The following is a 27,073-nucleotide window of genomic DNA, read 5'->3' as shown; positions in this document are numbered from 1 at the left end:
GGTGAGGGCTAGGAGGTTTAAAGGGATCTGAGTTTTTAACAGAGAGAGTTGCTGATACCTGGAACTCGCTGTCAGTGGAGATGGAATCATACGTGATAACTACTTTAAAAAGTATTTTGGCACGAGACCGATCAGCTTCATTATGGGCACAACACTCCCCACCATTGAGGACATCTTCAAAATGCAATGCCTCAGGAAGGCGGCATCCATCATTAAGGACCCTCCCCATTTAGGACATGCCCTCTTCTCATTGCTACCATCAGGGAGGAGGTACGGGAGCCTGAAGACACACCCTCAACATTTCAGTCCTGATGAAGGGTCTTGGCCCGAAATATTGACTGTTCATTCCCTTCAGAGGTGTTGCCCAACCTGCTGAGTTCCTCCAGCATTTTGTGTGTGTTGCTCTGGATTTCCACTGTCTTCAGAACTTCCTGCGGCTGGATAGTGAAAAATACTTGTTTTGCCTGCCATCTAGACAGGTCATTCCATACATAAGAACAGTGAGGCGGTACAAGGAATACAGATTGCCCAATATGACACTGCAGTTACAGAGAAGGGGCAGTGCAGGTAGACAAAATGCAAGGATTACAGTAAGGGAAATCAGATTTCATCTTTGAGTGTAAAAGAGATCCGTCTGATAGCTTTACAACAGTGGGATAGAAGCTGTCCTTGAGCCAGCCGGCAAATGCTGCCATATTTTTGTATCTTCTGCCTGATGGGAGAGAGGAGAAGAGAGGATGTGTGGGGTTGGAGGGGTCTCTGATTATGCTGGCTGCCTTACAGAGGTAGAGAGAAGTTTAGACGGAGTCCATTGGGGAGGGGCAGGGCGGGGGTGGTTTCTATGATATGCTGAGTTGTGTCGGCAACTCTCTGCGGTTTCTTGGACAGCGCAGTTGTCATAGCACATCATGATGCAACCGGATTGGATGCTTTTTATGTTGCATCTGTAAATATTGGTAAGGGTCATCGTGGACATGCCAAATTTCCTTAGCCTTTTGAAGAAGTAACAGGTGTCGGTGTGTTTTCTTGGCTGTAGTGTGCACACAGCTGGACAGGACAAACACAGAACACACAGCGTGGAACATGGAGCTTGGAACAGTACATTGTAGTACAATACAGCCCTTCAGCCCACCATGTTGTGCTAACCCTTTAAACTACTGCACAATTAACCTAATCCTTCCCTCGCACACAGCCCATAACCCTGTATTTTTCTTAGGTTCCTATGCCTATCTGAGTCTTTTAAATGTGCCTAATGTATCACCTCTACCACCACCCCTAACAGAATGCCCCAGGCACCCACTACTCTCTGTGTCAAAGCTGACTTCTAACATTCCGCTAAACTTCCCTCTAATGAACATTGAAAACCTGAACCTAATAATGGGATTGAACTCTTGACCCAGTCTGCATTAACAGAGGACTGATATTGTAACTTTATTTCACCAAAGCCTCTCCACAAACTAACAAAATCATGTAGAGAGTTGAAATTTTGGGTGGTGGCAGGGAATATGGTGGTGTGGGATCTGAAAGATTGGGCAAGGACAACACAAAGTTCATGAACCAGACAGGTTTTTAATGGCAACCATTTTCAAGGACTCCACAAATTATATTCTCAGTTTTATTTACCTATCCATCTGTCTATCTATCCATATGTCGGCACAGTTCGTCTTTTGTACATTGGTGGTTTATCAGTCTTTGTGTGTAGTTTTTCATTGTATTTGTATTTCTTTGTTCTATTATGAAAATGAATCTCGGGGTAGTATATGGTGACATATACAAACTTTGATAATACATTTACTTTGAACTTCACAAGGCCAGATTTTGTGTAAATAACGGTGGGCGTGCTATGTTGCTGTCAGAATGGGCGGTGATGCTTGCGGGCTGCTCCCAGCACATTCTTTGTTCATGTTGGTTGTTTATGCAAATGATACATTTCATAGTATGATTCAATATAAATGTTGATACATAAACCTGAATCTGAATTTTAATTAATTCCCACAATGGAGATACAAGGGACTTGGTTTATGTATAGTTTTTCATAAATTCTATTGTATTTCTTTATTTTCCTGTAAGCGTCTGCAAGAAAATGAGTCTCAGGATAGTAAATGGTGACACTTACCTACTTTGAGAATAAATGTACTTTGACATTGACTTTGCAATTGCTGGAATCTGGAGCAATAAACTGCTGGGAGAACTCAACGGTTGAGCAGCATTTGTGGTGGGAAGGTATTGTTGACACCTAGGAGTGAACTGATCACAATACTTCGCCTATCCCCACACACACTTACAGACGCATCTCGACGCATTGAGTTCCTCCAGCTGATTGTTTGTTGATCTAAATTCTGCCATGACCATCACTTAACCCTGTAACTCTGGGCTGACCCTGACCAGTTTTTATCAATGTACCATCGAAAACATCCTATCCAGAGGCATCACGGCTTGGTCTAGCAACTGTTGTGCCCATTATTGCCAGAAACTGCAGAGAATTATGGACGCTGTTCAGCGCGTCATGGGAACCAGTCTCCCCTCCACGGACACCATCTCAGCTTCTTGCTGCCTTGGGAAAGGAGTTAGCGTAATCAAGAACCCCATCCACCCCCAAATGTTCTCCGTTCTCCCCCTCCCAATGGGCTGGAGATACAAAAGCCTGAAAGCACGTATCACTAGGCTCAAGCTTTTGACCCATGTTATCAGATTATTGAACAGCCTCTAGTGCCATAAGATAGATCCCTGACCTCACAGTCTACCTTGTTATGACCTTGCACCTTATTGTCTACCTGCACTGCACCTTCTCTGTAACTGTAACACTTTATGGCTATTGTTTCCGGAGTGGTACCTCAGTGCACTGTTGTATTGAAACGATCTGTATGGATGGTATGCAAAACAAAGTTTTCCACTGTACTTTGGTACTTTGACAATATCAAACCAATTCGCCAATTTACTCCAGGGATTAGCAGCTCAGTGGCTGTGACTCTAACCATTCCTCCATCCTGTACGTGAGGATGTGGATGGCAGAGAATGATGGGTCAGTAAGTCAGTGATCTGAATCTTCTCAAATGACAGCAATCTTCTCGGACAGTCATTAATTGTGCTTGCTCAGTATTAGGCCTGGTTGTTTCACAGTCCACATGGCCTGAATTCAGTAAATGGAGGGAGATGACCCCACCCATATGGACATTCTTTCTCCCCCCCTAACCCCGCCCTTCCATCAGGCAGAAGATAGAAGTCTTGGAAGGAAGGGCAGTAGAGCAGTGTCGTTGTCAGCGTAATGCTTTGCACCACCAGCAATCCAGGTTCCATTCCCGCTGCTGTCTGTACGTTCTCCCCGTGACTGTGTGGGTTTCCTCCGGGTCCTCCGGTTTCCTCCCACAGTCCAAAGATGTACCGGCTAGGGTTAGTGAGATGTGGGCATGCTCTGTTGGTGCCCGAAGTAAGGCAACACTTGCGAGCTGCCCACAGCTCACCCTTGGACTATGTTGGTCGTTGATGCAAACAATGCATTTCACCGTATGTTTCGATGTACATATGACAAATAAAGCTATTCTTCTAGTCTTCTTCTTCACCAGGCTCAAGAATAGCTTCTACCTTGCTGTTAAAAGACTATTAAATAGTTCCCTTGTATGATAAGATGGCATCTCAAAACCTTGACCTCTCAATCTACCTTGTTTTGCCCCTTACTCCTTATTGTCCACCTGCACCGCACTCTCTCTATAACTGCTACACTTTATCCTGCGTTCTGTCATTGTTTTACCTGTACTACCTCAGTGTTCTGTGTAATGATCTGATCTGTATGAACAGATAAGCTCTTCACTGTATCTTGGTACATGTGACAATAATAATCCAATTCCAATTCCAATTCATGACTGGTGAGAAGGAAGGGAAGGGACAAGTTAATTCCAGAACAAGTCAGAACCTACCTGGAGGCAGAAGAGATGACAGTGTGCACTTGACACAAACAGGGTCGTGACACGACCCTTTGGCCGAGCTCGTCCATACTGGCCAGGGTGTCTTCCTCAGCCAGTCCCAGTTACTAGCATTTGGCCCATATCCCTCTAAACCTTTCCTCTGCATACTGAGCTTATCATCATGTGCACAAGTAGCGTGAGGGACAGGTACAATGAAAAACTTGTTTCAGGAATCACAGGTACGTAGGAGCAGACAACACTCAGAGTACAGAATATAAATTAAACAGGACTTAAATTGTACCTGTAAAATGTCATATTTCTAAACTGCAACTAAAAATGTGAAAATCAGGAATTCTCCTGTAATACTAGACAGGTATATGGAGGAATTTAAGGTGGGGGGTTGAGGGTCGGCACAACATTGTGGGCCGGAGGGCCTGTAATGTGCTGTACTATTCTACGTTGTATATAATTTCCCCAACACCTTCCCTAAACCTGTTGAACACTTCAGTGTCAGAATTAGGTTGTTTTTCTGGCCAGAGGGTGCTGAATCCATGGAATTCACTGCCACGGACATCTGTGGAGTCCAAGTCACTGGGTAGATCTAAAGCAGAGGTTGAGAGGTTCTTGATTAGTAAGGGCAACTAGGTTACGAGGAGAAGACAGGGGAATGGGGTTAAGAGGGAGGACAAATCAACTATGATGGAATGGTGGAGCAGACTTGATGGATCACATGGTCTAATTCTGCTCCTGTATCTTATAGTTTTATACACTCAGTGACCAGTTTATTATGTACAGGAGTGGAATATGGTCTGGTCTTTGGCTGCTGTAACCTGTCCACTTCAAGGCTTGATGTGATGTGCATTCAGAGATGCCCTTCTAAACGCCACTATTGTGACGCTGAAGTTACACTTTGATTTCGGCTCTTTGCAGGAATGGGACCTGCTCTCAGAGCCTCATGACCGGCTGCTTTTTGATATCCCAAGGACACGGCCTGGAGGGTGAGTGCGCCTTCAGGGTTCTGGATTTTTGTGGCTAGGGGGATGTGCTGAATCTAGGCTGATGCCCCTGACTGAAGCATCGCGGAAGAACACGGAACATCGGGAGCAGCGGGTTAGCTGCCGGGGGTTGTGTGCCCGGAGAGCTGTGCCTTCTTGCTGCCGACTCTCTGGGCACAGAGCTCAGTAAAAGCAGTACAACAGACTTTTCACACTATAAGTCGGCGAGTTGTTTTGTTATGTCTCCCCTCTCCCTGTGAAACAGGGGCACCTCTTTTTCCCTTATTTGGGAGAGAGAAAGACTGTGGTATGTCGAATTATTGGGTGAACAAGTAATTTTCAGGGTACTGCAAATCTGTATCTTTACTGATGCTTTGCTGCATGCTTGAGTGCTCAGTGGAGGGCGCGGATGGTTTTTTTGCTGGTGGGGGTGAGGGTGGGATTGTTGTTTCGCTGCTGCTTGTGTGTGGGAGGGGGAGTTGGGGGGAGGTTTTGGGGTTCTAACATTTTAACTGTCACTCATTCTTTGGGGCACTTCTCAGGTTTCGTGGATGGTTGCAAAGAAAAAGAATTTCAGGATGTATATTGTATACATTTCTCTGACCTTGAACTGTGAAAAAGATATCAAAGATAGAAATAGAGCTGTTTCTGAAGATGCAAGCAGAGGAGTTGCTATTTAGCATCATTTTAACTTTGCTCTACCTTCACTTCCTGTCAGCTTGAACCAGTCTGGACATTCTCACCTGACCTATCTCATTAAGAAGGTTTTTTTAACACAAAGATTCTGCTTACCAGGTGTTTTTTTTTCGCACTTTCTTTGTAAACTCTAGAGACTGTTGTGTGTGAAAACCCCAGGAGATCAGCAGTTTCTGAGTTACTCAAACCACCCCATCTGGCACCAACAATCATTCCACAGTCAAAGTCACTTAGATCACATTTCTTCCCCATTCTGATGTTTTGTCTGAACAACCACTGAATCTCTTGATCATGTCTGCATGCTTTAATGCATTGAGTTGCTGCCACATGATTGGCTGATTAGATACTTGCATTAACAAGCCGATGTATAGGAGTGGCACCTGAGCGTATGTGGTGAATTATGTTGTTTTTGTCAACTGAAACTTTGGCAAGAGGCAATGACGTGTTACTGAGCAACAGTATTGAATGAGATGGAGCTGAAACACATGTTACCCTTGGTGATACTGAGTGGTGAAGGGGATTGAGGGGTTGGACAAACGTGAATAGGGTTTTGCATAAGTCAGGAGTACAAGGGTGTGTGAGTCAATGCTAAGGGTACTGTGCGATGAGATGAGTCAGGAGCAGGGTCAAAGATTTCTCTCTTACTGATGGTAGTTGATAAAATCCTGCACTTTCCTAATTCAAAACCTTTTTATGACTCTTGTCTGTTCGAGTACGGTTGTAAACTATTGGCTCCTATTCCTACATTTATAGCCCTCTTTCCCATAACCTGTGATAAACGGCACCCTGCACATTTCTCCCATTTGACCTTTGAACCCCTGCTGTAACCAGGGATCAGAGAGGATGGTGGCTGTCCTGATGCAGAGCAGAAACCCAGCTGGGAAAAGTGTCGGGTCCAGGACGACATGGATCTTGAACTGGGGCAAGAGGGCTGCCTCGTCCTTGCTGATGTGTCCACATCTGTTCTGGGTTCCTCACGGAAGGTGGATGATGCCCTTGGAGGGAATGAGTACATTTACCAGAAAGTTTACTTCTGACATCTCCCCCAAACTTTCCTCCAATCACCTTAAAATTATGGCCCTTGATTTTGCCATTTCCACCCTGGGAAGAAGTCTCTGGCTGTCCATTTGGTCCACCCCTTTTATCATCTTGTACACCTCTATTAAGTTAACTCTCATCCTCCTTCGCTCCAAAGAGAAAAGACGTAGCCTGCTCAACCCATCTTCATCAGACTGTTAAGGCAGGAAAGGCTACTGGTTCAATGGGAGTAGTACAGATTAGTAGATGTTCATGGTGGGACAAAGAGCCTGTTGCTGTGCTGAATGGCTTAATGACTTTTTGACTCTGCTGAGAGCTATAGGGTATTCATACTCATTAATCATAGAGCAATGCTAGCACATACTGGGGTGGCAGTAAAGATACGCACTTCTAAGAGTCGCTTAGATAGCCACATTGAGTGTGAGGAAAATGGAAGGATATGGACAATGTATAGGCATAAGGGATTAGTTTAGTTAGCCATTTGATAACTGGTTTAATTGGTTCAGCACAACATTGTGGGCCGAAGGGCTTGTTCCATGTCCTCTGTCCTAATACAACATGGGAGCATGCCCTTCGGCCCAACTCAGCCCTGCTGACCATGGTGCACGCCAAGCTAGTCCCAGTTGCCCATGATTGGTTCAGATCTCTCTTACCACCACCGCCCCCCCGTCCATATTCCTATCGAAACGTCTTTTAAACATTATTATTGTATCTGCCTCAATCACACTACACTTTGCATGAAGGTGCCCTCAATTCAAGTTAATGGGGCTGTTATGAAGGCTTATGGTGTGCTGACCTCAGGAGAAGGAAATCGGAGATCCATGAGGTCAGTGCTCATTGGTAAATCAGAGTTGGGAAGGTTCAGCAACTGTAAGTTCCTCGGTGTTATCATTTCAGAGAATGCACCCAGCACATTCAGTAAGTGCAATTACGAAGCAAGCACGGCACACCTCTACTTAGGAGTTTGCTAAGGAACTTTGACAAACCTCTATAGATGTGTGGTGAAGAGTGTATTGATTGGTTGCTTCATGGTCTGGTATGGAAACATCAATGCCCTTGAATGGAAATTCCTGCAAAAAGTAGTGGATTTGGCCCTGCCTATCACAGGTAAAGCCCTCCCCACCACTGAGCACATCTACATGAGTGCTGTCACAGGAAAACAGCACCCATCATCAAGAAACCCCCACTGTCCAGGTTCTCTTCTTGCTGCTGCCAACAGTGTGAAGATACAGGTGCCTCAGGACCCACACTTCCAGGTTCAGGAACAGTTCTTGCCCCTCAACCATCAGGCCCTTGAATCAGAGGAGATAACTTCACTCAACTTCTCTTACCCCATCACTGAACTGTTCCCACAAACTATGAGCTCACTTTCAAGGGCTCTTCATCTCATGTTCTTAATATTTGTTACTTATTTATTCATTGTTATTATTACTATTATTTCTCTTTTTTCTCTTTCTTTCTGTATTTTCACATTCGTTGCTTGCTCGTCATGTTTAGGTATGGTCATTCACTGATTCTATTGTGTTTTTTGTATTTACTATGAGTGCCTGCAAGAATATAAATCCGAGGATTGTATATGATGACATATCTATACTTTGATACCAAATGTACTTTGGACTCTAATTACTCAGGGGAATTAAGTTGCAGCTCCATAATACTTTAGTTCGACCTCATTAGACTGCAAAGTGATTTAAGTGGTCATAGTGTTGGTAAACTGTACTGTATAGTGTCTGTTTTAAAATCTCTCCCCTCTCAGATTTAACATGTGCATTTTGATGTTCGCCATCCTCAGGGAAAAATACAGTACACATTCCCCTATCTATGCCCCTCATGATTTCTGCCCTTCCTTTTGGGGTAGTGAACTGAGAGGTCCCTATCACAGGCGGGTATGGTGATTCAGGGGTTTAATGAGGTGGATTCGAGGGTGACATGGTAGTGTAGTGGTTGGTGTAATGCTTTACAGCAGCCAGCTCTAAGGTCGGGGTTCCATTCCCGCCACTGCCTGTAAGGAGTTTGTACATTATCCCAACGACCACGTGGGTTTCCTCCGGGTGCTCCAGTTTCCTCCCACATTTCAAAGATGTATGGGTTGGAGTTCATACGTTGTGGGCATGCTATGTTGGCACCTGAAGTGTGGCGATATAATCGCGGGCTGCCTCCAGCACATCCATGGACTGTGTTGGTCATTGATGCAAATTGACGTGTCTCACTGTACGTGTGACAAATAAATACAGCTAAAAGGCAAAAAAGCTAATAAAATGGATGACGACAATCTTTCTCCCAGGATAGGGGAATAAAGTTTTAAAGTGCAAAGTTTTAAGTTGAGTAGAGATAGATTTAAATAGCACCTGAGGGGCAACTTCTTCCCCCCGAGGGTGGTGGGTAACCACATATAAACGTCATGATACCTGCAGGCTTCCCAGCACAATCCTCACTGATTTGATTTGATGCAAACGATACATTTCACTGTATGTTTCGATGTACATGTGACCAGTGAAGTTATCTATAGATGAATGGGTGTGAAGAGAGGTACTGATCTCCTGCACTCTCTTGAGTTTTATAAGACATCGATCAAATTGAACTTGGAGTACTGTGAGCAGTTTTGGGGCCCTTATCTAAGAAATCCAGAAGAAGTTTACAGAATGGTCTTGGGAATGAAAGAATTAACATGAGGACCATTTGATGGCTCTAGGCCTGTACTCACAGGAGTTTAGAAGAATGAGGGAAATCTTACTGAAACTTGTTGAATATTGAAAAGCCAAGGCAGAGTGGATGTGGAGAGAATGTTTCCAATAGGAGGAGAGTCTAGGACCAGAGGACACTGGCTCAGAATAGAAGGACGTCCCTTTAGAAAGAGATGAGGTGGGATTCCTTTAGCCAGAGCGTGATGAATATGTGGAATTCATTGCCACAGACGGCTATGAAGGCCAAATCCATTTAAAGTGGGGGATGATAGGTTCTTGATTAGTAAGGGTGTCAAAGGTTTTGGGGAGAAGGCAAGAGAGTAGAGTTGAAAAGGATAATAAATCAGCCATGATGGAATGGTGAAGCAGACTCGATGGGCTGAATGGCCTAATTGTGCTCCTATGTCTTATGGTCTTCTGGTTGCCTGTTCTGTCGTCTGATCACAGCAGGGTTTGACTCTGATAGGGAGCCCCATTCCATGCACCAGCACAGAGCTTCACAGAGCAAACACTTTTGTGACAGCTTTATGCAGGAAGAACTCCCAGCTTGGAGGTATCAAGACTGGGGGGAGGGGGGAGCGGTGAACAGAGGGGAAGGCTATCAGATCTGTCCTTGCAGTGGGATCTGGACCAGCTGGAAAAATTAGCTGAATAGGCAAAATCTTTTGGTTCTATTGCACTCCTCAAAGACCTACCTACCCTGGTTTGTCCTCCCAAAGTACAAAGCCTCACATTTCTCTGCATTAAATTCCATCTGCCATTTTCCATCTAGTCCAGATCCCGCTGTGTGCTTTGTAACCTTCCTTGCTGTCCACTACTGGTGTCATTTGCAAAACTCAATGCACTGCGTAACGATTAGATTGGTATAATCAGTATGCAAGACAAGATTTTCACTGTACCTTGGTACATCTGACAGTAATACACCAATTCCAATACTGTAAATTAACCCGAGTGTTAACGTGAGGGGTGGAATCGGGGGAACGATGATGGGAAAGTCGTGCGGAACAAAATGGGATTACTGTAAATGCTGGTGTGGACTTGAAGGGCCTGGTCCTGTCCCAGATGGCTCTCTGACTCCCTGTTTATCTTGAGCAACTTCATCACTTTGATCCTTCTCTGGCCGTGCCTCTGTTAGTGAGCTACTCAAACTCCTGTTGATCACTATCTTTACACCTTTGTTTTTGAAGGTGATCCACACAGAACACCATGCCGGACCTGGCCTCGGACATCTCCAGGAGCTTGAAGAAGACCACGCCTGGCATTCAGATATGGCGAATCGAGGCAAGTGGAGAAGGGACTCATATTTATCTTGAGGGAGTGGGCAGAGCAGCCAGGGGAAGCCACAAACACAAGAGATCCAGCAGATGCTGGAAATCCACACACAAAATGCTGGAGAAACTCAGTATGTCAGGCAGCATCTACAGAGAGGAATGAACAGTCAAAGTTTCAGGCTGAGACCCTTCTTCATCATAAATTCTACAGCATTTTGCCATGAGAGCATTCCTCAGCCTTATGTGAGGGGAAGTCACGTTAGGTTTCACTGAGCTGCTGTTGTGTGTATGAACACAATGACACTATAGATTCATAACATGCTCAGTTTTTTGCAGATGTGACCTTAATGATGGCCCCTCAATTTGGCAGAAGAAAGCCAAGACTTCCTACCTTTCTCAGAGGGTATGAAAAGCAAAGCTTCAGTGCTATACAGTATATAAAAAACAGTGGCTACCACAATTACTTCACTACAAATAGACAATACACATTAAACCAAAACGTTCCCATCTCTATCAATGATGACAAATGCACCCCGCGGAGCCCAACGGTCCCGGAACGCCTCTAAGGTCTCCGTGGACTGCGTGTGTTCCTTTTCAATATTTACCCGAGCACGAACATACTCCTTAAACATTGCTAGGCAGTCTACCCAGGCAGATCCTTCCGCCACCCGTTTCCAAGACCCACAGATGGCTGTTTTCGCCAGCCTCAGGAGCAAATTGATAAGGACATCCTCATCTCTCCATGCCACCCTCCTTACTGTATGACTGTATATAAATAGGGTGGGGCTAAAATGCAACCAGAAGGCGCGAAGCAGCCCATGTAAATACGCAAAAAGGGGCTGCAGCCTCACATACCCCATGTACATGTGGTATACGGTCTCCTCCAGCCCGCAGAAGTGACATGCGACTGGGAGAACCATGTACAAACTAAAGAATTTATTACAAGGCACTGCTCTATGCAGCAGCCTCCATCCCAGATCCCCAAGGTGCATGGGAAGAACTCCCTCGTAAAGGGACTTCCATTGGGGACCCCCCCACCTCACCCCCAGGTGGAAAGACCCACTGCCATTGCGTGTCGGGATGGTGGACAAGGGCAAAGAAGTGGAGGGTGTGTAGCAGCAGCCCATACAGGTACCTCCTACTTGCATCCCTGAATGGGATTGTGGGTGTTGAGGAGACACGGCTCAAGCTGATCCTGGGAGTGTGTGATAGGACAATGTGGAGGGACCTTAACTCTGTGTCTGACCCCGGGAGTGTGTGATGGGATGGTGTAGAGGGAGCTTCACTCTGTGTCTGACCCTGGGAGTGTGTGATGGGACAGTACAGAGGGAGCTTCACTCTGCGTCTGACCCTGGGAGTGTGTGATGGGACAGTGTAGAGGGAGATTCATTCTGTGTCTGACCCCGGGAGTGTGTGATGGGATGGTGTAGAGGGAGCTTCACTCTGTGTCTGACCCTGGGAGTGTGTGATGGGACAGTACAGAGGGAGCTTCACTCTGCGTCTGACCCTGGGAGTGTGTGATGGGACAGTGTAGAGGGAGATTCACTCTGTGTCTGACCCTGGGAATGTGTGATGGGACAGTACAGAGGGAGCTTCACTCTGTGTCTGACCCCAGGAGTGTGTGATGGGACAGTACAGAGGGAGCTTCACGCTGTGTCTGACCCTGGGAGTGTATGATGGGATGGTGTAGAGAGAGCTTCACTCTGTGTCTGACCCTGGGAGTGTATGATGGGACAGTACAGAGGGAGCTTCACTCTGTGTCTGACCCTGGGAGTGTGTGATGGGATGGTGTAGAGGGAGCTTCACTCTGTGTCTGACCCTGGGAGTGTGTGATGGGACAGTACAGAGGGAGCTTCACTCTGCGTCTGACCCTGGGAGTGTGTGATGGGACAGTGTAGAGGGAGATTCACTCTGTGTCTGACCCTGGGAATGTGTGATAGGACAGTACAGAGGGAGCTTCACTCTGTGTCTGACCCCGGGAGTGTGTGATGGGACAGTACAGAGGAAGCTTCACTCTGTGTCTGACCCTGGGAGTGTGTGATGGGATGGTGTAGAGGGAGCTTCACTCTGTGTCTGACCCTGGGAGTGTATGATGGGACAGTACAGAGGGAGCTTCACTCTGTGTCTGACCCTGGGAGTGTGTGATGGGACAGTACAGAGGGAGCTTCACTCTGTGTCTGACCCTGGGAGTGTGTGATGGGACAGTAGAGGGAGCTTCACTCTGTGTCTGACCCTGGGAGTGTGTGATGGGACAGTACAGAGGGAGCTTCACTCTGTGTCTGACCCTGGGAGTGTGTGATGGGACAGTACAGAGGGAGCTTCACTCTGTGTCTGACCCTGGGAGTGTGTGATGGGATGGTGTAGAGAGAGCTTCACTCTGTGTCTGACCCTGGGAGTGTGTGATGGGACAGTAGAGGGAGCTTCACTCTGTGTCTGACCCTGGGAGTGTGTGATGGGACAGTGTAGAGGGAGCTTCACTCTGTGTCTGACCCTGGGAGTGTATGATGGGACAGTAGAGGGAGCTTCACTCTGTGTCTGACCCTAGGAGTATTTGATGAGACAGTGAAGGGGCAGCTTGAACCTGTTGAAAGCCAGGTAACTGTTGTGAGAGAGTTTTTAAATATAAAATTGCATCACTCCAACCAAAGCCAACAGACCAACTGTGTAACAGACATAAAAGTTGCTGGTGAACGCAGCAGGCCAGGCAGCATCTCTAGGAAGAGGTGCAGTCGACGTTTCAGGCCGAGATCCTTTGTCAGGACTAACTGAACAAGAGAAAATCTGCAGATGCTGGAAATGCAGGTCCTGCCGAAGGGTTTCATCCTGAAACGTCGACTGTACTTGTTTTCCATAGATGCTGCCTGTCCTGCTGAGTTTCTCCCGCATTTTGTGTGAACTACATGCTCAGTTAGGTGGGCGCTGTGGTCGGTGAGGACGATGTGGGCTGAAGGCCTGTATCTATGCTGTATTGCTCTAAGGCTCTATGAGCTAGTGTTTCCAAAGCAAGTTTCTATTTTCACTTGTGGTTTTATTCCTTTTAGAAAATGCTGATGGTTCCTGTTCCTCAGCGGTCCTATGGAAACTTTTACGATGGGGATTGTTACATCCTGTTTGCAGTAAGTAGGTTCTGTAACACCCTGGACTCCCCGTCTCCCCCACCCCTCTTTGGCTCCCAGCTCAATGAACGACTCATTTTTAACCCTCTCAACCTTGTTCTTTCACCTCCCTTGTTTGTGTTAAACCTCTTGAACATGAAGCCTTCAACGTATTTGTCAAATCCTTCCTTCCTAGATGTTCTTAGGTTCATAGGGATGGTTCGGAGACAGTGGGGTGTTAGGGGTCAGGTTAGGGTTTAGGGACAGGGATGTGGGGAATTAGAGGTCAGGCTGTAGTCTAGGCCTCCGCTCTGCATTCCGATTTTGAAGGCCAGCAACGTGGATGGGGGACAAAGGACATATGTGGTCAGATGTTGGGCTGGCAGACTGGCGAGGACAAGGGCTGCTGGAGCACCAGGCACATGTTTGGAGGGATATGGCTGAAACACAGGCATAAGAGACTAGCACAGATGGGAGTTCTGGTTGGTATGAGCATTGGGCTGTTTCCATGTTGTGTCAAAGGGAGACAGAGTGGGGCAGTGAACTAAAGTGACAGGATCTCAAGACAATTTTGCCAACCAGATGGGGGTATGCCAAGCTGGAAGCGATGGGTTTTCTCCTGGGAGTGGACGAGGCTGTGAAGCAACATAGTTAATGTGTAGAAAATGGAAGGGGTTGTATTGAGTAACAAGACTAAATGCCCGTAACTGCGTTTCAAAAACTGGGAGTGGGAGTGTAGACAAATAGAGGGGAGATATAGAAGAAAATAAGTCCCATGGTGGTCCAGTGGTTCTAGTACAAGAGATGGAGGGAGTCCTTGTTGCTAAACTGAGGCGTGGCATGCTAGTGCAGTGCTTTACAGCACCAGCAATCAGCAGTTGGGGTTCGATGCCCACCTCCGCCTGTCAGAGCCTTGTGACCACATGAATGATTAGATTAGATTATGAGGACATGCAGTCCTCTTTTATTGTCATTTAGAAATGCATGCATTAAGAAATGATACAATGTTCCTCCAGAATGATATCACAGAAACACAAGACAAATCAAGACTAAAAAAACTGACAAAAAACACATAATTATAACATATAGTTACAACAATGCAAAGCAATACTGTAATTTGATAAAGAGCAGACCATGGGCATGGTAAAAAAAAGTCTCAAAGTCTCTCGAACGCCCTCCAAGTGCCCCGGTTTCCTCCCCCAGTCCAAAGACAATTGGGTTAGCAGGATGATGAGTGGGCATGCTACGTGGCGCTGGAAATGTGGTGACACTTGTGGGCTTTTGGTTGTTGATGCAAATGACACATTCCACTCCCTGGTTCGATGTACATGTAGCAAATAAAGCACACCAAGAGAAGATGTTCTCCCCTCAGGCTCCCTTAAATATTTCCCTATTTCAGTTCCCCTTAAAATAAACCTGCCTTGTAAGTCTCCTTTAAACTTCCCCCTTTGAAAATTATGCTCACTAGTATTTGAATTTTGACTCTGGGGATAAAGTCTCTGGCCTATCTGCAGTATTACCTTTCATGACAGTATATACTTCCATCAGCTCTCTCCTCACCCTCCAACGCTCCGAAGAAAACAACCCAAATATGTCCATCCTCCCTTCATTTTAAGCCCATCACCCCTGCTGGAGAATAGACTGCCGACAACAGCTCGCCGGGGTCTCTGTCCTGGACCAGGCTTTCAAGCTGTCTCCAGGTGTAGCCCATCTTGGAAGATCCTTTCCTTCCAGGGATAAGGTCTTTGGAGCTACTGTTGGCATTCCTACGGAATAGGGTTGCTAGCCCCAGGCTCAATCCTCCTCCTTTTGCGGCTCGGACTGGGACCTTCCAGCTGGAGTTCTCCTTATAGAGGATGCTCTTTAATCCAGGTAGCATCTTGATAAACTTCTTTTGCTCCTTCTCCAAAGTATCCACATCTTCTCGTACACAATACTCCAAAATGCTCTAAGGTTCAGTCACTCTCCACAGTGCACGGTTCCAGACAATAAACCCAGCATCTCATACTCTCCACAGACTCGCAAGATGAGAGGTTCCTTCACCTACGACATTCACTTCTGGGTCGGAGCGAACTCGAGCCAGGATGAGCAGGGAGCATCTGCCATCTACACCATGCAGTTGGACGATTTCCTCGGAGGGGTGGCCGTACAGCACCGCGAGGTCCAGGGGCATGAGTCCCAGATGTTCAAAGGTTATTTCAAGAAGGGCTTTATGTGAGTACAGTCCCCTGTTAACGTTTCAAACATAGAACATTGCGGCATAGTACAGGTACTTTGGCCTGAGATGTTGTAACTTGTAATCTACTGTAAGATCAATCTAGCCCTTCCCTCCTACGTACCCTCCAATTTTCTTTCATCCATGTGCCTAAGAGCTTCTTAAATGTCCATCCTGTATCTGTCTCTACCATCGTCCCCAGCAGGGTGTTTTATGCACCCACCATTCTCTGTGTGCAAAAAACTTGCTTCTGATACCCCCCTCCTATATTTTTCCTCAATCACCTTAAAATTATGCCTCCTGCTATTAGCCATTTCCACCCTGGAGAAAGGTCTCAGGCTGTCCACTCAATCTATGCCACTTATCATCTTGTACACCTTGTCTCCTCCTCCTTCACTCCAAAGAGAAAAACCTTAGCTTACTCAACCTTTCCTCAGACGACATGCTCTCTAATCCAGGCAGAATTCTGGTAAGTCTCCTCTGCCCTCTCTCCAAAGCCTCCACATCCTTCCTATAATGAGGTGACCAGAATTGAACACAATATTTCAAGTGTGGTTTAACTGGAGGTTTGGTAGAGCTACAACATGATCACATAGCTCTTGAATTCAATTCCCTGACCAATGAAGTCCAACCCATCATGCGTAAAACCACTCTATCAACTCTCATTTGCCCAATTTGCTGGGAGCTTGGGCTTATTGACTCAATCTTTCATATTCTAGGCCATCAGACCCCTCAGAGGGACCAGAGAATGCAGATCAATAACTCCTTGAAAGAGACAGCACAGGTAGTTATGGTCATAAGGATAGCTTGTCCTCACATTGGGCTTCATCGGAGTACTGAGTACAGGAGTTGGGATGTTATATTGAATTTGTATAAGATATTGGTGAGGCCACATTTGGAGTATTGTGTGCAGTTCTGGTCACCTACAGGAAAGAGATCATCATCATCATCATCATCATCAGGTGCCGTGCCCAGTTTGAGCTTTGACTGCCATGGCCCACACACTCCTGTTTCGGGTCAAGTGGATCAATTCACTGGTATTCATTTCCAGTTCTCTGGCTGCTGTCTCCATCATCATTTGTCTTTGTCTTCCTCTTGCTTTCTTCCCTTCAATTTTTCCCATAATTACCATGCATTCTAACTCCTCTTTCCTAATCACACGTCCAATGAAGTTACGTTGCCTTTTCATGATCTCATACATTATTTCTCTTTTTGTGTTTGCTCTGTTCATGACATCCTCATTAGATATTTGTTTTGTCCATGATATTCTTTGCACCTTCCTCAAAAATCACATCTCTGCTGCTTCAATTTGTTTCCTCATGTTATTAGATATTGTCCAACATTCTGAGCCATATAACATAACTGGATAAACATAACATTTCAGTACTCTGAGGCGGGTTGTCATGCCTAGTTTAGTATTGGTCAGTATACTCTTCATTCTCGTAAAGGTGTCTTTTGCCATCCCTATTCTTCTTTTGATGTCCATGTCACACCTGCCATCTGATGTTACCCAGCTTCCTAAGCAGCAAAAGTTCTGTACTTGTTTTAAGTCTTCCCCATTTATTCTCAGCCTGCAGATAGGATTCTCCTTCTTTTTGGATATCACCATACATTCTGTCTTTTTGCAATTGATAGACCCATTTTTGCACTTTCTTCAACAACTATATCAATTAAGTTTTGTAGTTCTTCTTCCGTACTTGCAGTTAACACAGTGTCATCTGCATATCTGAAATTATTGATGTTTTCACCACCAACTTTGATTCCCAAGATGTCTCTTATTTTTTGTAATATTGTTTCACTGTACACATTAAGTAAATCAGGGGAGAAAACACACCCTTGTCTAACGCCTCTCTTGATTTTCATAAATGGACTCACTTCTCCATCTATTCTTACAGCAGCAGTTTGTTCCCAGTCCAGGTTTCTGATTAGGTGGAGGTCTTTCGAATCTAGATCTAGAGTTTTTTGTAATATTTCAAATAACTTATTGTGCTTCACCTTATCAAATGCTTTTGTGTAGTCGATAACACAAACAAACAAATCTTTTTTGCACTTGAATAGTTCATTCTGATAGTATCCTTAACATCAATATTGCATTTCTTGTACCTTTATCGCCCTTGAAGATTATGGAATTGAAAAACTTACTGATTTAATCAATGACATTTATGAGACTGGAATAATACCAGAAGAGATGAAAATATCAGTATTTATCACTCTTCCTAAGAAACCTGGAAAGATATCAATAAGATTGAAAGGATACAGAGAAAATTTACAAGGATGTTGCTGGAGCTTGAGAACTGGAGTTAAAGGGAAAGATTGAATGGGTTAGGAGCACTGTTTCCTCTAATTTGTAACGAGCAGTGATTAGAAATAGAAGTTATAGATTACGGGTGAAAGGTGAAATATATAAAGGGAACCTGAGGGGAAATCCTTCACTCCGAGAGTGGTGTGCGTGGAGCAATCTGCCAGCTGACAAGGTGAATGAAGGTTCAATCGCAATATTTAAGTGATGTTTGGATAAGTACAGTACGTGGATGGGAGAAGTATGGAGGGCTATGATCTAGGTGTGGGTGGTGGGACCGGGCAGAATAATAACTCAGCATGGGCTAGACGGGCGAAAGGGCCTGTTTCTATGCTTTGGCATTATATGACTCCATCTCCCGTGCTGAAATTCTCCGTGAGAAAACATTTTCTTGAACCATTGCAATCCTACCCCCACGGTGCTCCCGAGGGTGCAGAGGTGTTCCCACGGCAATGTTCCCTCTAAGGTGAGCGTGTGTGAGCACAAACACCTCCTTCGCTACTCGTGCACAAAGGGATTTAAACTGCGCACGAGAGGCTGTCACCTTCTACCTTGTTTGCACGTTAAGTATATTTCATGATCGTACACCATCACATTTCCTTTTCTTGATTCTGATGTGGACGGTTTTGACAATGTGGAGTTTGTGATGATCTGTCTGCAGATTTTAGAACTGGTTTATTAGTACTGTTTTTTAATTGAAGAAATTATTGATTCACTATGTCAGATTCCAAAGAAGCAAAGTGCATGAAGCACAAAAGAACTGCCAGTTTATCTAAAGCGGAATGGCTTAAGAAACAGTAGAAACTGCTCATGAGGTCAGGAACATGCAGTGATGAGAAATATTTATGAACAATACAGAACTGGGGTTACCTGTGTGTATTGTTGCTATGCAAAAGTTGCTGGAGAATTTGCAAATGGGGAGAAGTGGAGTGATATTTGGAAACCTGACTTTTTAAAGCACCACTTAGCAAGCAAATCACCTATGGATGGTGTGCAAAAGCTCTGGCGAGAAAATCTTTCATTACCCACCACAGGCCTGCTATGTATGTTTTGTGAGAGTGCAGGTGAACGAGAGCAAAAACGATTAAACCCAGAAGAGATCAAAGTTCTTATTGACAGTGTTTTGCTAGCTGTTAAAACAAATACCTCTACCTATATATAAAATTCAGTGCACACATGTTGTCACTGGGCAAAAAATTGCACATCGCAAGGTTTTTGCACACACTTGTCATTACAAATTAGAGGGAACATTGTCGCACAATGCGGGTAGGGAGGGTTTTCAGGGCTTAAACCCAGTGGCGATGAAAGGATGGAGGTATATTTCTCGAACAGGGAGATGTGTGACTTAGAGGGGAACCTGCAGGTGGTAGTCCTGCCGAAGGGTCTCGGCCCGAAACATCAACTGTACTCTTCTCCATAGATGTTGTCTGGCCTGCCGAGTTCCTCCAGCATTTTGTGTGTGTTCCTTGGATTTCCAGTATCTGTAGATATTCTCTTGTTGATGGTAGTATTTGCTGCAACTGTTGCTCTTGTCCTTCCTGGTGGGAGAACTCATTGGGTTAGAAGGCGCTGTCCGAGTAACCGAGGAGAATAATGGCAGTGCATCGTGTAGACGGGCCAGCCACTGGGTTCCTGGTGGAGTAGGTGTTTTGGGTGCTGAATGGGGCTTCAATGTAAGTTGGTAAATTGGTTTAGTATTGTTACATATACTGAGATACAATGAAAAACTTTTCATGCACACTGCAAATCAATTCCTTAAAACAGTGCATTGAGGTACAGCAAGATAAAGCAGTAACAGTATGCGGAATAAGGTTACAGAGAAAGTGCAGTGCAGGTAAACAATACGGTGCAAGGACATATGATGGCCCACAGTGAGAGTGTGGAATTCGACAGTACCTTTTAACCCAATGAGATCTCCCACCAGGAAGGACAAGAGCAGCAGTTGCAGGAGAATACCACCACCTGCAGGTTCCCCTCTCAGTCATGTAGCTCCCTGTTCTGGAAATATATCTCCATCCTTTCATCGCCACTGGTTTTAAGCCTTGAAACCCCTCCCTACCAGCACTGTGAACCACAGAACCACAAGGAGACAATATCCACCAGCAATGCCCTGATGTGAACCATCTCCTCACCTTGCTGAAATACAGAGGTTTGTCACATCTTCATCGCAACAGATTCCAACTACAGTGGGCTTGTCAAACAAGTCCTACAAAAATCCTACAAAAAGTAGTGGATGCAGCCCAGTCCATCACAGGTAAAGCCTTCCCCAATATTGAACACATCTACATGGAGCACTGTGGCAGGAAAGCCGCATCCAACAGGCCCCTTACCACCCAGGCTGTGCTCTTTGCTCTCTGCGGCTATCAGGAGCCTCAGGACTCGCGCCACCAGGCTCAGGAACAATTATTACCCCTCAACCGTCAGGCCCTTGAACCAGAGGGGATAACTTCACTAACTGAACTGTTCCCACAATGTATGGACTCACTTTCAAGGACTCATCTTCTCATGTTCTTGATATTTATTAATTATTTATTATTATTATCATCTTGTTTGTTTTTTCTTCTTTCTCTATTTGCGCAGGTTGTTGTCTTTTGCACATTGGCTGTTTGTCTGTCTTGTGTGCAGTCTATCATTGATTCTATTGTGTTTCTATGTGCTTACTATGAATGCCTGAAAGAAAAGGGATCTTAAGGTTGTATTTGGTGACATGTACGTACTTTGATAACAAATTCACTTTGAATTTTGAACATAAGATACTATGCTTCCACAAAGGAAATACGTTCTCTACCAAGTGGTGTCAATGTGAAGGTGAGTATAGTCAGGCAGGGGGTGATTCACTGGGCTTGTAGTGGTCTGTCCTCATGCTGTGCAACACCGTCACACACTTCATCAGTGGAGATTGTTACGTTTTGCGTGCAGCAAAAATGACAATGGAGTAATGTGATTAAATGTTTGTACTGAACCATGTTCCTGACAGTACGCACTGGACAGCTTACAGTGTGGGAGTTACAAACTGGGCCCACCAAGACAAAACCCTGTGCACTCGAAAGCCCACGCCCAAAAGAGAGACCCCTCCACGAAACATCAGAGGCCCAGTCGCTTCACTGTGCTTCCAAACAGCCACATTCTCACAATCGATCTGATACGGTACAGAAAGTGTCTCCCTGACTCAAACGGTGATTGCAAACCCTGCTCTGTGTTTCTTCGTCTTTTTAAAACAGCTACAAGAAGGGAGGTGTTGCCTCTGGATTCCAACACGTGGAGACCAACACGTACAATATCCAAAGGCTGCTTCATGTCAAGGGCAAGAAGAATATCTGTGCTACTGAGGTAATCAGTAAATTGTGTTTATTACTGTCATTGAATGGTGGATTTGGTGGCTTTGTGGCCAAGTTTGTGGACGGTACAAAGACAGGTGGAGGGGCTGGTAGTGCTGAAGGAACAGGGAGTTTGCAGAAGGACTTGGACAGATTCGGAGAATGGGCAGATGGAATATAGTGTGGGGAAGTGTACAGTTATGCATTTTGGTAGAAGGAATAAAGGAGTAGGCTACTCCTTTAAAATTCAGAAATCAGAGGTGCAAAGGGACTTGGGAGTTCTCATACAGGATTCTCTAAAGGTTAACAGCACATTGAGTCAGTGGTAAGGAAGGCAAAAGCAACATTAGCATTCACTTTGAGAGGCGTAGTCCTATGTCTTACTGTCTTATAGTAAACAGTCCATCTTACCATACTAGGGGACCATTGAAGAGTTTGATAACAGTGATGTAGAAGCTGTCTTTGAGCCTGGTAGTGAATGCTTTCGTGCTTTTGTATCTTTTGCCCGATGGCAGGGACAGGGGATAAAGAGAATGAGAAGGAAGAGAGATGAGCAGTTGATCCCCATTCTATTTGGAAGTTGGAGGTTGATCGATCAGGTCATCAAAGGATACGGCAAGAAGGCCGGTGTATGGGGTTGAGTGGGATCTGGGATCAACCAAGATGGAATGGTGGAACAGACTCGATGGGCTGAATAGCCTAATTCTGCTTCTGTGTCTTATGGTCTTATAAACCTTCTCTCATGCATTGGTTGTGAGTACAGAGAATATTAATGAGATCATTGCCAGGACTTGAGGAACTGAGTTATAGGGAGAGGCTGAACAGTCTAGAACTTTGTTCCCTGGAATGTAGGAGAGCATACACCTTACAAATGTGTACAAGCCCATGGGGGCATCAATAGGGTGAATATACAGTCCTTTTTCCCAGGGCATAAGTGTAAGGTGATGGGGAGAGATTTAATGGGAATCTGAAGGAAATTTCTTCACCCAGAGAGTGGAATGAGATTGCAGAGGAAGTGTTTGAGGCAGATATAGTTATAACATTTAAAAGACATTTTGGATCGGTACATGGACAGGGAAATTTAAAGGGATATGGGCCAAATGTGAGCTACGGATTTATTTACCAGCAACTTTGATGTGTGTTGTATGGATTTGTTTAGTTGTTTGTTTGTTTATTTCGAGTGGGTCCTTCCGGTCCTTCGAGCCGGGCTGCCTCAGGAACCCAACAACCATGAGTAACTCGAACCTAATCACGGGACAATTTACTTGACCAGTTAATGTACACACACCGCTTTGGAGTGTGGGAGGAAACTGGAGCATCTGGGGGAAACCCACGCATTGCATGAGGAGGCATTCAGAGACTTCTTACAGAGCAGTGCTGGAATTGAACTTTGAACTCTGAACTCCAGAACACCCCTGTGCTACCGTGGCACCCAGTTTCCATAATAAAGATAAAGATTAGCTTTATTTGTCACATGTACACTGAAACATACAGAGAAATGCGTCATTTTGCATCAGTGATTAACACAGTCCGATAACGTGCTGGGGGCAGCCCATAAGTGTCGCCATGCTTTTGACGTCAACGTAACGTGGCCACAACTTACTAACCCTAACCTGTGCGTCCTTACTGTGGGAGCAAAGTGGGGCACCCAGGGGAGACCCACACGTTCACAGGGTGAATGTACAAACTCCTTACCCGGGGGAGACCCACGGGGTCACGGGGCGAACGTACAAACTCCTTACAGACAGCTGTGTGAATTGAATCCTGATGACTGGCAGTGTAACGCGTTGTGCAAACAGCTACACTACCGTATCACCCATGATGTGTGACTCTATGACTATCCCCTATGTCTTACCCATAGTGTCTCATGGAAATAGGCCCTTCAAAGTTCAAAGTTCAAAATACATTATAAGTATGTATACCATACAAAACCCTGAGATTCAGAACAAAGAAACACAACAGATTACACAAAAAAAACCCATACAATAAAGACTGTCAAACACCCAGTATGCAAAAAAAGAGATTAAATCATGTGAATAATAAAAAAGGTAGATCAATAATACACATAACATGATCTGCGGAGTCCCTGAAAGTGAAATGAGTCCACAGCCACGCACACAAGCAGCACACAAGCCGGTCCGGGAGCCCGATGGCCACAGGCCACAGTCACGGACACAGTCCAGGAGCCCGATGGCCACAGTCACGGACACAGTCCAGGAGCCCGATGGCCACAGGCCACAGGCCACAGGCCACAGTCACGGACACAGTCCAGGAGCCTGATGACCACAGGCCACAGGCACGGACATTTCAGTGCTGAGGTGAGTAAACATCATGAACACCAGTTTGTCCTTCTCCCTTCGGCCTCAATGCTTTAATCTTTTTAATTTGACTTGGCACTTAAATTGGCTAAACATCAGCTGATTTTCCGCTCTCAGGCCTGGGCTTCATCCCATTGTGCACATGCCGAACACCAGCCACCCAATTACACCAATCCTTCACCAGTCCAGATTTACTCTCCCTGCATTCCAACGACTCCTCCCCAAATTCTACCTCTAGCCTGCGTACTAGGACTACAGGTAACTTACAGCAGCTGATTAAACCACCAAAGTAGACAGCAAAGGTCTCCACAAGAAATAGAACCATAGAGTCATACAGCTTGGAAATGGGCCACAGAGACAGGATATAGAACAGCACAGTGAAGTACAGGTCCTTCAGCCCACAATGTTGTGCTAACCCATTAACCTACTCCAATATCAATCTAACCCTTCCCTCCCACATAGCCATCCATTTTATTTTCATCCATCTGCCTATCTAAGAGTTTGTTAAATATCCCTAATGTACCCGCCTCTATCACCACCCCTGGCAGTGCGTTCCACACACACACCACCCTCTGTGTAAAAAAAAACCTACCTCTGACCTTCTTAAACTCTGACCCTCTCATCACCTTAGAATTATGCCATCTTGCATTAGCCACTGGGAAAACGTCTCTGGCTGTCTAGTCTATCTGTGCCTCTCATCATCTTGTACACCTCTACTATATCACTTGTGATCCTCCTTCACTCCAAAAGGCACAGCCCTAGTTCACATTAGCCACTTATGTCCTGGGACAGAAGTGAAAGTTACGTTGCGGTATCTGGAACTGTGACAGAAATATCATTAATGTCTGCAGGTTGAGATGAGTTGGAAGAGCTTCAACCAAGGAGATGTCTTCCTGCTGGACCTGGGGAAGCTCATCGTGCAGTGGAACGCCCCACTGAGTAATCACATGGAACGCCTGAAGGTATCAAAGAAAATAGACGCGAGGGTTGGGGTCCACGGTGGCCTCTTGACGGGGGGTCCCGGCTTGTGGTCAGGTAGGGTGGGACACCTGATCTCAACTGGAATTGATGGCCCTGTGGTCAAGTTTGCAGATGATAGGTAGGGGGGTAGGTAGTGTTGAGAAAGCAGTGAGCCTGCAGAAGGATTTAAATAGATTTGGAGAATGGGAAGAGATGTGCCAGATGAAATATAGTGCAGCGAAGTGTATGGTCATACACTTGGTAGAAGGAATAAAAGTGTAGGCTATTTTCTAAACCCAGAGAAATACAGAAATCAGAGGTACAAGGGGACTTGGGAGTCCTTGTGAAAGATTCCATAAAAGTCAACTTGTAAGCTGAGTCGGTGGTAAGGATGGCAAATGCAATGTAAACCTTCATTTCAAGAGGACTAGAATATAAAAGCAAGGACGTAATGCAGAGGCTTTATAGGACGTAGGTCAGACTGCGCTTGGAGCATTATGAGCAGTTTTGGTCTCTAATCTAAGAAATGATATGCTGGATGGAGAAGTGTTTGATGACTCTAGGTTTGTACTCACTGGAGTTTAGGAGAATGAGGGCGGAATCTCATTCAAATCCTCCAAATATTGGAAGGCCTGGATAGAGTGGACGTGGACAGGATGTTTCCTATTGTGGGAGAGTCTAGGACCAGAGGGCACAGCCTCAGAGTAGAAGAACATCCATTTAGAACAGAGGTGAGGAGGAATTTCCTTAGGCAGAGGGTGGTGAATCTGTGGAATCCATTGCCACAGATGGCTGTGGAGGTCAAGTCATTGGGTATATTTAAAGCAGAAATTGATAGACTCTTAATTAGTCAGGGTATCGAAGGTTATGGGGAGAGGCAGGAGAATGGGGTTGAGAGGAATAATAAATCATCCATGATGGATCGGCAGAGCAGACTTGATGGGCCGAATGGCCTAATTCTACTCCTACATCGTAAGGTCTTGTGGTATTAAAATTGACATTTCACCTTGCTTGCAGGCAATGCAACTGGCCAAGGACATCCGTGACCGGGAGCGAGCGGGACGGGGACAGATCGCAATGGTGGATGGCCAGGACGAGGCTGCCTCCCCAGAGCTGTTGAAGCTCATGAACTTCCTCCTCGGTGAGAGGAGGGAGATAAAGGCGGCGACTCCAGATAAGGTGGCGGATCTGCAGCAGAACAGAATGGTCAAACTGTACAGGTGAGTGAGAACTCCCGCACACAGTAGGCTTTCATTGTTCTTTCATAAACATAGTTCAGTAAATAGGCTCTTCTGGCCAAATTACACCTATGTGACCAATTAAACGACTAACCCCTACGTCCTTGGAATGTGGGAGGAATCCAGAGCACCCGGCTGAAATCCACGTGGTCACGGGAAGAGCGTTCAAACTCCTATCAGACAGTGGTGGGAATTAAACCTGGGTCACTGGCACTGTGAAGCTTTCTGCTAACTGCTATACTACTGAACCACAAGGTAATGCTGCACCACTAGCTAGATGGCACTTGGAGTATTGTGTAGGGGGGATGGAGGTTTGGAGACAACCCTAGTGTTCATTGCCCATCCACAGATCCCCTTCCCAGGGGCAGTTTCCAGCTGTCTTACGCAGTGAGATGCCCAGAAAGTGGGAAATGATGCAGACCCTCAAGCAGGTCTGACTGCATCCTTTGGAAGAACATAGAAGAGGTGCTGAATGCCTTCCCATAGAAGATCAGGTTTAGCTTTACTTGTCATGTGTACGTTGAAACATACAGTATGGTGAAACGTATTGCTTTGCATCAACCAACACAGCCCAGGGACTGCGCTGGGGGCAGACTGCAAGTGCTTCCAACACTAACGTAGCATGCACATAACGTACTAACCTAGCCCATATGTCTTTGGAACGCAGTGACGGGGAGAACTTACAAAGTACTTACAGTCAGCAGCAGGAACTGAACCGTAATCAGTGATTGTTGCTGCTAACCGCTACACTACCCTGCCATCTGAATAGCATCATATGTTTTTAAACACAAGAGATGCTGGAAGTCCAACGGAACACACACAAGGTGCTGGAAGAACTCTACAGGTCAGGCAGCATCAATGAAGGAGAATAAACGGTCAACATTTCAGGCTGAGATCCTTTGGCCCAAATCGTCGACTGTTTATTAGTCTCCATAGATGCTGCCCGACCTGTTGAGTCCCTCCAGTGCTTCGTGTACCATATGTTTGAGGAAGCTGTTGCTGCCGGTTCTGTGAGTGGGTGAGGCACCCACTTGCCTCTCATTGC

The 27,073-nt window shown here is 45.6% G+C and overlaps 1 protein-coding gene across 2 annotated transcripts in view; it reads left to right on the top strand.

Annotated features, from left to right (window-relative positions):
* LOC140199273 (villin-1-like) overlaps positions 1-27,073 on the top strand; it is a 101,844-nt gene that overhangs the window by 6,056 nt on the left and 68,715 nt on the right. For both annotated transcript variants that reach the window (XM_072261048.1, XM_072261049.1), the window contains exons 2-7: positions 10,503-10,596; positions 13,628-13,702; positions 15,699-15,895; positions 21,417-21,525; positions 24,682-24,792; positions 25,808-26,010. In XM_072261048.1, the coding sequence (XP_072117149.1) occupies positions 10,522-10,596; positions 13,628-13,702; positions 15,699-15,895; positions 21,417-21,525; positions 24,682-24,792; positions 25,808-26,010 (770 nt within the window). In that variant the 5' untranslated portion in view covers positions 10,503-10,521. The remainder of the gene's footprint in view (positions 1-10,502; positions 10,597-13,627; positions 13,703-15,698; positions 15,896-21,416; positions 21,526-24,681; positions 24,793-25,807; positions 26,011-27,073) is intronic.

Source organism: Mobula birostris, chromosome 6, assembly GCF_030028105.1.
Source record: "Mobula birostris isolate sMobBir1 chromosome 6, sMobBir1.hap1, whole genome shotgun sequence".
Classification (NCBI taxonomy): Eukaryota; Metazoa; Chordata; class Chondrichthyes; order Myliobatiformes; family Myliobatidae; genus Mobula; species Mobula birostris.
This window is presented reverse-complemented; position numbering and strand designations above follow the sequence as displayed.